General features: G+C 43.2%; 1 protein-coding gene across 1 annotated transcript in view; it reads left to right on the top strand.

The window, feature by feature from the left end:
- CTR9 (CTR9 homolog, Paf1/RNA polymerase II complex component) overlaps positions 1–15,901 on the top strand; it is an 861,351-nt gene that overhangs the window by 651,067 nt on the left and 194,383 nt on the right. Inside the window, exon 20 of the mRNA XM_069623650.1 lies at positions 14,503–14,638. Coding sequence (XP_069479751.1) covers positions 14,503–14,638 — 136 coding nt within the window. The remainder of the gene's footprint in view (positions 1–14,502; positions 14,639–15,901) is intronic.

Below are 15,901 nucleotides of genomic sequence, written 5' to 3'. Positions count from 1 at the left end.
ATGGTGCTACAGACACGCCTATGCCGACGTCCCCTTTCGATCTTTGAAAGACGAGATGCAATACTCTGTGGTTACCACTAGATGTCAGACTAGATGCACAGCATGTGAATCTAAGCAGGTACAATAATCAGAAATGCTATTACGGTAAGTAATGCATGTCATATAAGTTTAAGTTACCCACCTGTGAATAGGCTGTGCCTCTTCCCCAAAAGTAATGCTGTTGGTGTCACTTTACTATTCCTGTTAGTATAAATATGAGTGTCCCCAATTGGGTCTTACCTCCCCTGACTTGCTGTTAGCCTGTCCAGAGTAAGTCTGCCTAAGGTTATACTTAACTTTCAGTTGCTGATAGCCCCTTTAACAACTATATAGGTTTTGCTTACCTTGTGTTAGCTGTGTGCCAAACTAAAACAGGTTAGTTATTGCTTATCTCAATCTGTGTTCCACAGATCTTAAAAAGCAACTGTAATAGTATGTTACAACATTAGGTCTTACTCACCTAGTATACCTTTGTGTTATCACAAATGTAGTTATAGGTATATACTGGTCCTTGACTTTGTGTTCCACTGTTCAGAAAAGTTTATTTGCATGTTGGTTGACTATGTGATTTCCCTGTTGTCACTGAATTACTGACAGGATCTACTACCCTTGTATTACTGTAAAGTATTCTGAAAGTAACTTGCGGTTTTACTCCCCAAGAATAGGTGTGCCCTATACTGAATGTGTATACAAAAGTACGACTTGCCTAGAAATATTGTTAGATTTCTAAATCAGGTCTTTGCTTTGGTCTGTGACCTTTAAAGCATAGTGTTGTGATTTTATAATGTGTTTATATACTTCATGATAGTACTTACTTACCCAATAATTTCTTGGTCTGCTTGTACATTAAATAAACCCTTTATTCTTACAATACATAATGTGTCAGTGTTTCTTTGGGCCATATGTATAATGCAATTTCTTTGTACTGATTCTGCAGCCCTCTCTCGATACGAATTAGTGCAGTCCAACTGGTGTGGGACTACACAAGACTTATCTCTTGGTAATAGGCAACTCGCCTCTTAATATAGGTCTGTACTACACATGTAGAGGCTTATCTTCAGTGGGTTCATGTGAGCTGTAGAGCAATGACACAAGTAAATACAGGTATCCAAGTAAACACACACTTAGAATTATAATACATTTATTTATACACAAAGCTATTTAAAGCATTCTTTAAATGACAGTAATTAGCTGCAACGTTAGTTAGGATTCAATTTAAAAATTGAGCAATGAAGGAGGTGAGCAATTCATTCATGTGTTACACATGCTCCAGCACTCAGAGGTGACGTCAATTGAGGTCAGTATATAGTATCACCTCTGCAATATTGAGTTTTTTAGGAAGGAAAGGTTATAGTTGGATCAGAACAGACTGATGGGTCATAAGAACAGTTAGATCCTCCCAGAGGAAAGCAGGCAATCAATTATTCCAGCAGTAAAGTGTTCAACATTTAAAACCTGTGAGGAAACAAGCACTGCCAAAGCCAATAGGTTCCGAAAGAGGCCTTTAGGGAGCCAGAACAGCCAAAGTCAATGGACAAAGTCAAAGTTCTGATGCTCTTCTTAGAAAAATGTTCTTAAATAGTCGGTGTTCAAAAGAGAAATCACAGCAGCTCAAGAGTCGCTTATGGAAAGCACAAGCTGTAAGGCAATGCAGGTAAGTTGAGGTCAACGTAATTTAGGGTTAAATCACACTCGCACAGATAGGAAGCACCCCAAATGTCAAAAAGTATAAAATACCCCAAGCCCCACAATACCTTGAAAATGAAGAAAGTGTTCCAGCTGGTTGCCTTCATGGTGCAATGTGGCAGACCCTTTTTCCTGGTTCTTGATCGTGGTGATGAAAGGGAGGACATCTGGCAGGCTCCTGTGACAGCACCTGAGAGATTAACTCTTTAGCAATGGATTTCCGTTGATTCAGCGGCTCTTTGTGATATTGGCGCCTTTTTCTCTGCACAATGAAGAACGAAAAGCTGCGGTTAGGATTTCCTTGATCCCTCGGTCCTGGACTCTGGTGAAGGGACTCTGGACACAGATTTCTTGCTTCCGTAGGGTCCTCTGGATGCCCACGAAGATCAGGCCGGATTCAGTCTTCGAAAGACAATGCACTCGCAAGTGGTCGAGGTACCCCGGGTATTGGTCTTCTTCCACCTTGGAAAGTTGCAGCAAGTCGGGGGTTGCAGCAAAATTTTGTCTCGAGGCTAGTTAGCCCCACCAGCCTAAGGGAGGAAGTTGTCCTTTATGGGTCTTCCCTGTCAATTCGAAAACAGGGTCAGCACAGCTGCAGGGCTTCACCGGGTACTCTGCGGTCCAGGAGGGTGCTGCTGGCGTCTTCTCTTGTCTTCTGTTTCAGATGTTGTCCTCCAATGGTCAACTCTGCTCTTAGTCTCAAAAGCCTTGCTTTTTAAGCAAGTTCCCATTCATTCACGGCCCTAGGCTGCCAATCACACAGAAGGTTGGCTGTCCTCCGGGACAGGCAGCTGGTCAATTGGAATTGGTTTCACTCGGGCACACCTAGAAACAAAGGACAGGGAAGTTTTGGAACCCTCCGTCACTTCCCACCTTTCCAGACACTGGAGCACGGGCTGGCTTCAGGGCTGAAGCCCCCAAAGGCAAACTACACAAAGGACTCAAACCTGATGCAAGCAGTGTAAAAATAAAAGCGCAGAAGAAACTAACAAGAAATGGCGAAAAAAGAAGATGGGCAATTTTGGAAAAATTGTCACTTTTGTGTGCAGCACTGCAGCTGAGGTATCAGCCTACAGATGCATTTCGTTAGGTAGTAAAAAAACAACTACTGCCACCAGCCATTCAAGTGAGTTGGTGTAACAAAATGTTACATGATGAATGGGTCAAAGGAATTACTTGGTAACCCCCCAGCACTCCACAGAGGGTGTTGTGTGCTGGATCCATAAAGTAAAGGTAAGTAACACAGGGGTCATCTTACTATTCTTGGGAGCAGTAATTTACCCAAGAAAATGTAGTTAAAATTAGGAGAAGTCCAAGGGACTTCTCAGTGGCACTGCACAATAGGTTCTGTGTGTCACAATGCAAAAGCAGATGCCTATGGAGTTAACCAGACTCAATAAAACAGTAAGGAACATCGAAAATCATAGTAAGAAAAACACATGAGTGAGTGAGAAAGAGCTGGGGGTCTGTGGGTTAAAGGGAAGTGGCACAGAAATGAAAATGTAGTAGATTACCTGCCTAGAATAGCTGGGTGTGTTGGGTAAGAATCGATGTGGTAACACTGTGCGAGACTACCCAACACTTATCTGCTTGGTATTAGTTAACCCACCTTTGGTATAGGTCTGTACTACACAAGTTGGTAGTGTGACTGAGCAGCCAGGCCTATCTCAAGTGGGGTAAATGTGAGCTGTAGCAATGAAATTCGTAAATACAAGTAAAACACTCAAGGTTTCAGTTATAGATAGATATTTATTTAGCATCAGTTTTTAAATAAGCGTTCTTTAAAAAGGGCAAGATATGTAACAATCAAATATACTTTAAAATACTTTTGCAGACTCAGCACAATTTTAGTGGATTCTCTTTAGAGCTGCTTTTTACACACTTCCTACTCCCAGAGGCGACTCAATTCACAAGGGCTCTAATGGCATTTATATATCACTAGTTGTACTTTGCAGATTCTGAGGTTGCATAAAGGAAGAAAAAAGGTTAAACGGGTTCTCGGGGCACGTGAGTATACTTAAATCTTCCAATGAAGTCTAGACAAGCCTTTCCCAGCAACAACAGTCTAAAACCAGTTACCACCTATGAGGGACCGAAATATCAGTCAGTGGACTAGGAGTCTGCAGGGAGCCAGGACAGTCAGTCAATTGGGGCACAGTCTACGGAGCAGTCGCTTCTTAGATGAGAAGTCTTGCACAAAGTTAGTTTTGTAGAAATCGCTTGTAGGGTCACAAGCTGTTATACTTGTGAAAAGCAGAGTTGGAATCAACTCTAAGGTAAGCCAATGCAGGTCTCAACTGAAAAAAGCACAGCTCAAACGACACTAAGGTAAGTACCCCAAGTCGCAACAGTACCTCTGGTTTGAAGAAGAGTGGTCCAGCTGGATTCTGCTCTGTTTCAGCGATGCAGATCCTGGGTTCCTGAGCCTCAGTCGTGGGGACAAGAGGGAGGACGTCTACAGCTACGGGCTCTTTTCAGATCAGCAGTGCTTCATGGTTTCAGTGCGCGGTAAACGGCACCACTGTGGATCTCTGATACCGGTTGGGCTTCCTTCACTCCTTGGGTCCTGCACTCTGGTGAGGAGACCAGAGCTGTGGTCGTCCTGCTTCTGGAGGGTCCTTCAGAGACTCCTGGAGCTTCTGGCGGATTGTAGACGTTGCACTAGACTATGGATTTCTCGACCCCTTGCACTCAGGTCTTGCAGCAGCAAAGTACAGCCAATCGGGGAAGATGGTCCACTGGAGTTCGTCTTGGGGTTAGTTGGTCCCACCAACCCCAGGGAAGAAGTCGTCCCTTCCGGAGCTTCTCTTGTCGATCGGAAAAGGGAGTTTCAGCACAGCAGCATGGCTTCACCGGGCAATTCAAACATCCAGGAGGATGCAGCAAGCTTTGTTCACGGTTTCTACGTTGGTTGTTTCTCCCAGTGGTTGACTCGGTTTCTAGTCCCAAAACCTTTGCCTTTTTAGCAGGTTTCTCCCATTCATGCACAGCAATAGGCTGTCAATCACACAGCAGGGTGGCTGTCCTGATTGGCTGGTTGACTGTCCTTTCAGGACTGGTTGCCTTCAGACATTCCTAGAAACAAAAAAAACAGGGGAGTTTTGTGAACCTCCCTCACATCCTGCCTTCCCAGACACACTGGAGCCAGAGGCAGAAACGAACGAAGGGCTCAAACCGGGCTCAACGCACAGAGTAAAACCCAAGAAAGACCCGACAAACAGAAAATGGCGAAAAAAGAAGACTGGGCCATTTAGAAAAGCACAATGGTAGGACAAACTAAACCACTGCCACCAGCCATTTAAAGTAGTGATGGTACCATAAGTGCGAATGTAGGAAAAGGGGCTACTAAGTAACCCCCCAGCACTCCCCATACTATGGGGGGTGCTGGACCTACAAAGAGAGAAGGTAAGTAAAGTTAATTTCACTTCACTTTACTATTCTTGGGAACAGTAGTTCACACAAGAAAAGGTATTTAAACCTCATGAGCAATTTGTAGAATTTCTGACACATTGCACTGAAGGTGCTGTGTCACCATACAAAAAGTATATTCCTATGGAGTTGATACGCCACTTTCTATAAAATGCTGAGAGATTGCAGAGGCGCGTATGCTGGAACTGTATAAAAGGAGGCTTCTGGAGTGTCAAGTAACTCGACCACTGGAAACAAAAGTAACCGAAGAAGATGACCAGAGACGCCTGCAGACCCTTAGCAACACTGAAGCGACCACTGCTGTCCTAGCCACATTTTCTATGCGACAGATGAGCTCCAAAGAAGATGACTCCTTCCCTTTTAGCTGGTCGGAACAACCAGTTCCTAGACTAACTTTGAAACGAGTAGCTACAAATTGGAGTGGACGGGTGGTCATCTCCTGTTTGTACCCTAGTCTTTTTAACACATTATAAACAGAAGGATATGTGTTAACAAAGTTATTCCTACTGCTAAGTCCCTAGTGAAACATGTTTAAGCCCTACATGTGAGGTACCTTCTACAGAGTTAGAGCCAGCCCTAGTGTGCGCTGGTGTGCCGCATACTATGAGATGTAGAGGTCCTGACCCTTTCCTCTCACTACTTTCCTAAATTTCTAAAAAGGTAATTGCACACTTACTGGTGGTCGGTGTTGGTCTTTATTAATACCGCCTCCAATGTGTGTGTCTTATCAAAGTTGTTTCTATGACCACTACAGTCGGAGAATCGTTAAAAAGCTAACATTTCTATTCACCAAGCAGTGATTTCATGTTGGATATAGATAGCTTAGATGAATTTCTTATACGATCCCTTTCATCTATGTATGTGGGGTCTCGGAGTATGGGTTATCAGTCCAATACTGCTTCAACAATAGTCAACCGGTTTCAGCGGACCTAGTTAATGGCCGCTTTCTTCAGGACAAATGCTTCTTAGTACTGCATTCTGCGTGCAGTATTTGATTCCTTATTTCAAATCTCCATTTCATAGATGCTGAGAGGGTGTCTTCAGGTGTCCAATGGGCTTATTGGGTCTATCCCGGAGTCCTATGGGGTTAAAGGAAAGACAGATGAAGCTATCATCAGTCTTGGAGTGCTTTTTAGAGGTAAGTATATTCTGTCCAAATGTGGAACATTTAGTCCACATTGTACAGGAATAGTTCCTTCTTACCTGTGTTTGTTTGGGGCTCCCTATGTATTCCTGTTTCAAGGGTATCTCAGGGGAATCTGTTCTTGGACTTGACCAGCCTTCTGTGTCCTTTTTGGAATCTGCGAATAGATGGGATAATATAACTTGTATCCCTTCTTATGCTGAGGTGTATCTTGAAAACATGGCCATATGCGACTGTTTATGGGGAGAAAGGGGGACCTCTTTACCTGTCTTCTGTGTGTGATCCTTGTCTTGGTTCACAGAGGTGGTACAGGGTTTGTTCTTCTGTTTGTAGATCCTGTAAGAGACAAAAGCCCCATCAGAATAGAGTCAGTATTTCTACCAGATATCCATAGTGTTTGTTGTACGTAAGGGACCCACTTGTACTAGTATATTGCTAGTGATTGTGGTTTTTGTTGGGAGACCCTGTTTACATGGATCCCCACCTCCCTCTGCCTCTTGTGCACTCCACAGTGCACGTTCATGCCAATAGAGGCTTGTTTCAATGTGAAGCAGGGAGCTTGCCAAAGTTAAAGTGACCCAAAAGAGTCCACTAATTATGGGGCGTTACGCAGCACTAATATGTGCCTATGGCTGCCTATAGCGGCATGCTATTACTGGGTAAGATAAACCAGGCGCTCCATCAGTGCATCTAGGAGTGTCTATTAGACCCCGCTTACCTATTTATTTCTCCCTCTCGTTTCACCGCATCTTGTCTGCTCAGGTTGTTCTTGCGATCGCCATCTTGAATACCAGCTCATATTTCAATGGCCGGTGCCATCACGTGACCGTGTTGCGTTCGCATGCAGAGCTCGGCAATATTTATCTCTGAGATATCAGTGGTTATGCTTGCCGGAGTGGGCTTCCTGAAGTCTATCCAGATACTCATATGTTGTTTATTCGGTCAATGATTTTTGCGAAATTGTGTGTCCTGGAAGGGACTCCAAACACCCATGGTTACTTAGCTATGCACTTGGCGTATAGACAGGAAACTAGTCACACGTGTGGTGTTGTATTGGTTTCTCATGCGGGCAGGTATTTTAGAGGGAGTGCAGTGTCTCAGACTTCAAATTGCTCCAAGGGGTTCATGAGAGATGTAGTCCTGGACATGTATATGCTGCTAAGCCATATCTATTTGCTTCTAAGCTGGGAACAGTTATGTGGGTGTTCCTGCAGAGGCCATGGCTCCTTCCCTATTTGTAATTAGGTCCATTAAACAAAGTAATGTTTTGATGATGATTTTCAGGGGGTGAGGGGGCAATTTTGGAGGACAGTTTGTGTGTAACCAGTCCCCCTCTATGCTGCTATGTCATATCTTATTAATTGCATCTAAGCAGAGAACACATGTTTTGGTACTAATGTAAGGGCCATGGCTCCTTCCCTATTTGTAATTGGGATGATTCGCGGGGGCAATTTTAGAGGTCTGTTCGTATATAACCAGCCCTCCTCTTAGTGTCTTAAGGGCTCATTCTTCTTATTTGGGATTGTTTCTGCATTTTCCACATGTCTTACGCCCCAGATCTGGAGCATGAATAAGATAGGGGTAACCGCCTGGCTATCTCTTCTGTTAGCATTCCCATTTATTGTACTGCCAAAGTTTGCCAGCAGATTTCTTCGTTCAGACCAGTCTTGTGGCTCTGGAGTCTGAAGATCCATTGCTGTACTCTTCTGAGTAAGAGGGCCGCTATGTTGCCACCTCTTTTGGGTATTGACTTTTTCCAGTATTTTCCAGGTAAGTTCGTTTTCTGTCTGTTCCATTTCGATGTAGTGCTCAATTAGAGGGGCAGTACGTTTCTTGGTCCTAATCTGGGGCCTGTGTTCTCCAATGCGTATTTTTATGGACCTCGTGGTCATTCCAATGTATTTTTTACTGCATGGACACTGGATTAAGTATACCATGTTCGTGGTGTTGCAATTCGTGAGGTATTTCTGTTCCCAGGGGTATTTCCAACCTTTGTCAATAGAGTTAGTTTGTTTGGTAAATCTACATACAGTACAATTCCCACAAGGTGTGTAGCCCAGTGGTCTGGGTGCGTGCCATAGTGTCTGTGTATTGGTGAGGCTTGGCACCACTTTGTATGTATGTACCAGGCTGTCCCTTAGATTTTTTCTTCTTTTTATCGCGAACAGAGGTTCCGGTAGATTGTTCTCTTCCACATTCAATATGTGCCAGGCTTTTCGAATTTCTTTTTTCAAGCGGTTAGTGACTGCTGAGTGGCTGGGGACTGCTGTAATTATGTTGTCACCTCTGTCTTTTTTACCGTGTTCTGTGAGGGTTGTTTCTCTAGGTATATTCCTTGCCCTCTTTCTGGCTTGTTTGATGATTCTGTGGGGATAGTTTCTATCCTTGAGGTTGTTTACAAGTCTTTCCGACTGTTTGTCGTACTGTGTTCTGGTTGTACAATTCCTTCTGAATCGGAGGAACTGTCCAAACGGTAGATTTTCTTTGAGTGATCTTTGATGGAAACTGGTGTAATCAAGAAGGGAGTTCCTATCTGTCGTTTTTTGAAAAACTGTAGTCTCAAAAGATTGTCCTGTCCTCATGATTCTGAGATCTAGGAAAGCGGCTTCTGTTTTACTGGCTTCATGTGTGAATTTTGAGAAAAGGGTTCAGTTCGTTAATCCATCCAATAAAGTTATCCAATGTTGTTCTGTCTCCATCAAACAACATAAGAATGTTGTTGATGTATCGACGCCAGCTCACATTGTTCTTGGCAAACGGATTGGTCTCTGGATAGATATGTTTTTCCTCAAAATCTGCAACACATAGGTTAGCTAGAGTTGGTGCGAAGGTCGCGCCCATAGCTGTTCCGGCTATTTGTTCGTAATAGCTTTCCTCATTAAGGAAATAGTTCTTCGTGAGTGCTATCTCTGCCAGTTGCATTATTAACGAGATGGGCATGTCGCAGGATCTGGTTTGTAATACCTTTTCGATGACTTTTAAGGTTTCTCTTTGTGGGATTTTTGAATACAGGGATTCTATATCCATGGTCACAATAAAGATGTCGGGGCTTTCTAGGTTGAGACTTTCCAAATGTACTAAGACTGCCGTGGTGTATTTGGTGTATGAACGCATTTTACTGACTTCTTCCCTTAGGAAGAAGTCTGTGAATTGTGATAGTGGTTTTAATATGGAACTGATGCATGATACTATAGGTCGTCCGGGTGGTGAGGAGACCCCGTATGGATTTTAGGCAGAGCGTAGAAGGATGGTCGCCTTAGATTTTGTGGGCCCATAAAAACTGCTTCTTTAGCACTTATATGTCCTTCGGCTTCTTCCTCTATGATAGGGTTTATCATGTTCCTTAGTTTTTCCGTAGGGTCACTTCCTAGTTTTTGATATGTAGTGTGATCTTCAATAAGGGTGTTCACCATCCCTTCATAGTCCTGTTTATTCATGATGACGATAGCTCCCCCTTTGTCAGCCGTTATTTATGATTATTTGATCATTGGTCTGCAGTTCTTTCAGTGCTGTGTTTTCCATTTTGGTCATGTTGTGGAAGCAGCCGGTTGCTTGTTCAGCTTTGATCGCCACTAGTTTTTTTAGAATGATTTTTTCAAAGGTCTGAGATTCCACTGTTACCGCATGAGGAGGTGGATAATATGTAGAGGTATTGTGCAGTCCTGTGACGTCACATGTTCCTTCATAGGTGTTTTTAGAGAAGTATTGTTTCAGCCATATTTTTCTCATCAATCGAGTTCTCTATTCTGGTCTGAAAAGGGTCATGTGCTGATGTAGGTACGAATGATGGATCTTTTTGGAGGACTCTGAGGTGCATTTGTGATGAGGAAAAAGCTGAAAGGTTAACAACCAGTGATTCTTTTTCAATTTGCTCAGGATGCGTTCTCATTCTTGTGGGGCGTTCTGCTGGTACTATCCCCTCCCTCTGTTCCTGGTGACCCTGGGCGACTGCTCCTGCTACCACCCTCTGGATCTTCCGCTGCCTCTTGGGGCCTGAAAACCCAGAGTTTTTCCACATCTGTTTTGTTCCTGATCCCCGAAGCGTAGGATTTTGTTGGTTCTGTCGGTGTCTTCGTCCAAACTGCCACTGGAAAAATTCCAGTTTCCAGGTCTAGTTCTATTTCTTTATTGGTTGTTTCCCTCTCATGGGGCCCATGTTGGGCACATTAGCACTTTTTTCTTGTTCTTCCTAATATGTGTCAGTCGTATAAGGGTGGTACTTCTCATGGGTGAACGCTAAAATGTCTTTTTTTAAGCTTAATCACTTTCTTATTCAGATTAAGGTCTTTAAATTATTTGATGGTTGCGTCCAGGGTTGCCATGCTTTTGGGGTAATCTCCTACGATCATTTTCACTGTTATTGCATCCTGTTTCGTGATGATTTTGTTCATTATTCTCTCTGATAGTTTTTGCAGTATTGAAAATGAGAATAATCCAGTCCCTTGGACATTTGTTCTCTATAAAACTCCAATCTTTCGTAAATTGGAGTTCCTCGAGGAAGATTCTGGGTTCTGTTCTGATGATCAATCCGTTTGGGGCTGTGTGTGCCCAAAGATATTCGGTCATAATGGCCCCATGGAGTTCCGTTCTAATCAGTTTTTTCCGTAGGATCTCTAGTTCATTCCAGTCATCGCCTTTGGTGGCTATGGCGGCTTGTTGTTCTATGCAAAGTATGGAGGGATTGGCCAATATTCCTTCCATTAGTTCCTCCGCAAAGGCCAAGTAGATGGCCTCTGCCATTGTGGGTTTCTGTTGTCTCTAATAGTATCTTCTACAAAAAACAAAAAAGCGCTCGAGCGCAATGTCCACGTCTATCCTCATTCATGATTCATAATATTTAGAGTGCCCTCCTGGTACACTGACCCACGGTTTTTGACACCGCCAGAAGAATGGGTAGCTACAAATTGGAGTCGACGGGTGGTCATCTCCTGTTTGTACCCTAGTCTTTTTAATACATTATAAACAGCAGTAGGAATAACTTTTTTTAACAAATATCCTTCTAAGTCCCTCGCGAAACTTGTTTAAGCCCTACATGTGAGGTACCTTCTACAGAGTTGGAGCCAGCCCTAGTGTGCACTGGTGTGCCGCCTACAATGAGATGTAGAGGTCCTGACCCTTTCCTCTCCCACTACTTTCCTAAATTTCTAAAAATGTAAGTGCACACTTACCGGTGGTCGGTGTTGGTCTTTATTAGTACTGCCTCCAATGTGTGTCTTTTATCAAAGTTGTTTCCATGACCACTACGGTCAGAGAATGGTTAAAAAGCAAAAGTTTCTATTCACTAAGCAGTGATTTCATGTTGGATATAGACAGCTTGGATACATTTCTTATACAGTCCCTTTCATCTACGACCCCACATACATAGATGAAAGGGATCATATAAGAAATGTATCTAAGCTATCTATATCCAACATGAAATCACTGCTTGGTGAATAGAAATTTTAGCTTTTTAACAATTCTCTGACCGTAGTGATCATAGAAACAACTTTGATAACACACACATTGGAGGCGGTAGTAATAAAGACTAACACTGACCACCAGTAAGTGTGAACTTAACTTTTTTCGAAATTTAGGAAAGTAGTGAGAGAGGAAGGGGTCAGGACCTCTACATCTCATTGTATGCGGCACACTAGCGCACACAAGGCTGTCTATAACTCACTCTGTAGAAGGTACCTCACATGTAGGGCTTAAACAAGTTTCGCTAGGGACTTAGCAGTAGGAATAACTTTTTTAACAAATATCCTTCTGTTTATAACTTTGAAACAAGCCATCACGCGAGGTCCTAAGAGCTTCCAAAGCTGCAGAACCCCGATACCAGGAGACCTGCTGCCCATTTCAAATGCATTGTGGAAAGGCTTTATCAATCCAAATCTGTGCTGAGCCCGTAAGGACACTCCAGAGAGCCTATCCAACTCACCCAGACCCCCTCACCAGAGTGTGGGACTGCAGGAAGTGAAGATTGACCTAGCGATCCGTGTCCTTGTTGGTGCTGCTGTAAAGGCGCCAAAACCGCAGATTGAACCAAGAAGTTGCTGTAAGCTGTGCTACTGTTCCTCCCTCGAGACTGCTGCTGAAAGACACCATCCATTCTCTTTCCTTTCATCACTAGACCAAGGAATCCAGAGGTCGGGTCCAGAGCTGCCACATCGCGGAGAAGCCAACACAAACCCTTTCTTCAAACTCAAGGTACTGTGGGGAAAATGGTATTGCTTACCTGATTCCAAGAAGTCGCTCCAAAGCGCTGGCGTGCATGTAGAGGTGTCCAGGCCAATCCCCTCTTACCTCTGATCCAAGCTGCTGCTTGTGTCCCCTTCTCGAGTCCATTTTTAGGTCTCCTTTGTTAGTTGCTAAGTTGCTGCTTCAATAACCAGAGACACTAGAAGAAATCTGCAGGAACTCTTGATTATTCGCTGTTTCCCAAGACTTCAAGCCCTCTCCGAACTGCCTTTAGCAAGTATTGCATTTTTGGACTTAAAAGACTTTCCAGACTAAGAAACCATCACTAGAACCTTGAACTAATCACATGTTGCACTAACCACTTATTTTCCACCCTTTAAGTGACTTTTCTCTGTTTTTGCAGAGTAAATGCATTAATGTATGGGCTGTTGAAAATCACATGACGGCGCAATTACCGATAATACAATAACCTTGTCTTTTCCCTTTCAAACGTTGCTACAATTGTAACCACGAACAAACACAAAAGTGACCGTAAACATGTAACATGATTCTGGTGTAAACATAATAAATATTCAATGAAGAACAAACTTTGTTAAAGGAACGTTATGGTTACAAGTAAAACCGAAAACCCCCAGAAATTCACCAGTTATGGTAAGCTAAGCATTCAGGGCTTGCTCCTTTTTTTCGCAAGCTGGAGTTCACCGATCACCACTGACCTTGGAGTCTGCTGTTGCATCCCGTCTTCTTGGCTCCCTGGCGGACTGCTGAAGTCTCCTGCTTCGCAGAAGTTGTCTTTCTTTTGTGCCAAATCTGGCCAGTCTCTGGAACGGTACTACGGGTCCCTCGACCCACCAAAATGAAATCCTGCCCCTGAAAACGACCTCTGCACCTGCGATCCCTGGACCTCACTTGACCGGACCAAGACTAGAAGTGAGTGCAACCCGCAAATTCCAGAATCGCTGAAGTGGCCTCTGGGAAAATCAAAGTAAAGGGGGGGGTTACGTTAACATAACTGATTATGCCCATAGCCTATGGCTGGAAGGAGGTGGGCATAAAGTCCTGGCCTTATCCCTCCCTTGCCTGACTAAAATTTGTGGTGTTCTGATCAAGAAACACCATCACACTCTCTCCCTCCCCCACGCCTCCCGGGGTCTTCCCTAGCACCCTCGGGCCTTGTCTAGCGTGGTGGGACTAGGCGAGACACTTTCCTGAACTTTTCCTTATTTCTGAAACATTTAACCTCAACCACTGGCATTGCATAATCCAATAGTAAACCTACCTGAACAGTCTGTCCTGGGGAACTGGTGACTCTAGGACAGTAGACCACATTACATATCAGGGCTAGACTTACTAAGGATTAGGGATCTAATTCTACGGCTATTTATAAGTTGTATTATTGTATTCTTCTGCTTGATTACTTGCATGTGTTTACTGGTTTTGAATATACTGTTTTTCTAACTCTATTGCTTTACCATACACAGTTATTAAAAGTATTGCTTATGATATGCTAACTGTTGCTGAACTGTCTCAAAAGTAAAGTGTAGGGATCCTGTGCAGAACTCCAACCCCAATGGTGTATGTATATATTTTTGTGGTAGTAGTAGTGTGATAATAATTACCTAATATTTTCATTGCTTAGTGTAAATAATTATACATTTTATACTTCTCGGTTTAACTGGGATTATTGGAGTACTCTGTATGTCTCATTGTAGGTCTAGACTACTCGCACCACTCTGGAGTCTAAGCCTTGCCGCTCAGCTATACTACCTTGATTGGTTAGGCTAGACATCGGTGTCTTTTCTGTTTACCATAATAAGTTGGCCTCTCAGAATCCATCCCCAGGAATAATTCTGAAAATCCATCCCAACAGTAAGTTTTTTGTCACAAGTAAAACAATTTGTTTTGCATTCTTAACTCCTACAAAACAAATTGCTGCATTTTAATCTAAAATGTTTTATTGTATTGTCCTCAAATGAGGCAGCACTGTTTATTACTTTTACTATTTAAAAAACTTTTGATAATTCTAGGCAATGCTCTGATTTGCTGAGTCAGGCTCAGTATCATGTGGCTCGTGCTCGCAAGCAGGATGAGGAGGAAAAGGAAATACGTGCCAAACAAGAGCAAGAAAAGGAGTTGCTTCGCCAGAGACTGCAGAAACAACAGGTAAACTATTTTGATATGTAATAAAGAGAAATAATTTCTCTTTACTCCCAGCAACCCCCACTGTAGACACTTGGGAACATGAATATACATTCAAGTTATTTTGCAAAGGTCAAATGCAATAATTGAGCAAATCATACTCCTATTTGACACACTGCAACTGCTACAGAATTGTAACACTGATGTCAATAAGATGTGTCGCACAACAATTACACAAATGTGATAATGTGTTCAAATCTAAAGCTAGGTTAAAAAATAACATTCTAGTAATTTTGTCCTTCGAGGCTGTAAGGATGAAATACTTAAACTGTATATTTGGCAAGCACATCGTCAACTTTTTTCATTTTCCTCACTGGTGTACTGACCTTTTTCCTTTGAGTCACAATCCAAGTACTCAACAGACACGATTCTGTGGTGTGCCACTTAAAGACCCTAGACATCTGTGTGTGTGTGTTTCTTGCTACATTTGGTTGTCAAACAATGTGTTTTCTGCCTGATGTTCTAGAGGGAGCAAGCCTCTGTGTAAGACATCCAATGCAAGGTTTTCAGCTTTACCTTGTTCCTTTCGTATGTATGGAAACAGATGTGGCCATATTTGCTCAGTGGCAGTGGTGGAGCTTGTGAAGAGGCTTGTGTGCAGCTAGGCCGAATTAATTGAGAGGTATAGCTGTGTTCTATTGTTTGGTGGTGCAGAGGAGAGTGTTAGCGTATTGGTATGTTTGTACGGGATGGAGGGAGTCCCTGTTTCTGATAACCTTCCAGTGCCTGTGGAGGTAACAGTTTCTCCCTTTTGCGGTTCAGGCGTTAGTTCAAGCGATTGCAGGTCTATGGTCATCCCTGTGTCTTGAGTCTGCAATTGCTTTTTGGATCCCCTTCTCAGGGTGCAGTTGCATCCAGTTCTGTTCTATTGGACGCATGAGTACATCCTAGATAAGATGACTTGTACTTATTGAACCTGGAAGTCCATCATCAGGCCTTGTTGTTGGTGCTGTGTCTGACTGACGATATTCTGTTCAGCAGACACTGCTCCTGGTCTGTTGTGCTCTTTGCTTATTGATCTGCTTCTCTGGCTTTCAGTTTATAATATTCTTCTCTTTGTTTAGCTTTGGCTTATAGGTGGCAACACATCGCTGTCCCTTGCCGGTGCTTGCCTTGCCAGATTCTTTCCTGATTTAGGAGTGTATTCCCTTGTCAGTGGAACCGTGACAGTCCATTCTAATGCTAGCGCATAAGTGCTATTGGATCCATTTTCCAGGTCCGGGGTAT

This window comes from Ambystoma mexicanum, chromosome 11 (assembly GCF_040938575.1).
Source record: "Ambystoma mexicanum isolate Mex_15411 chromosome 11, UKY_AmexF1_1, whole genome shotgun sequence".
NCBI lineage: Eukaryota > Metazoa > Chordata > Amphibia > Caudata > Ambystomatidae > Ambystoma > Ambystoma mexicanum.
The sequence above is the reverse complement of the archived record's forward strand: the minus strand, read 5'-3'. Positions and strand labels throughout refer to the sequence as shown.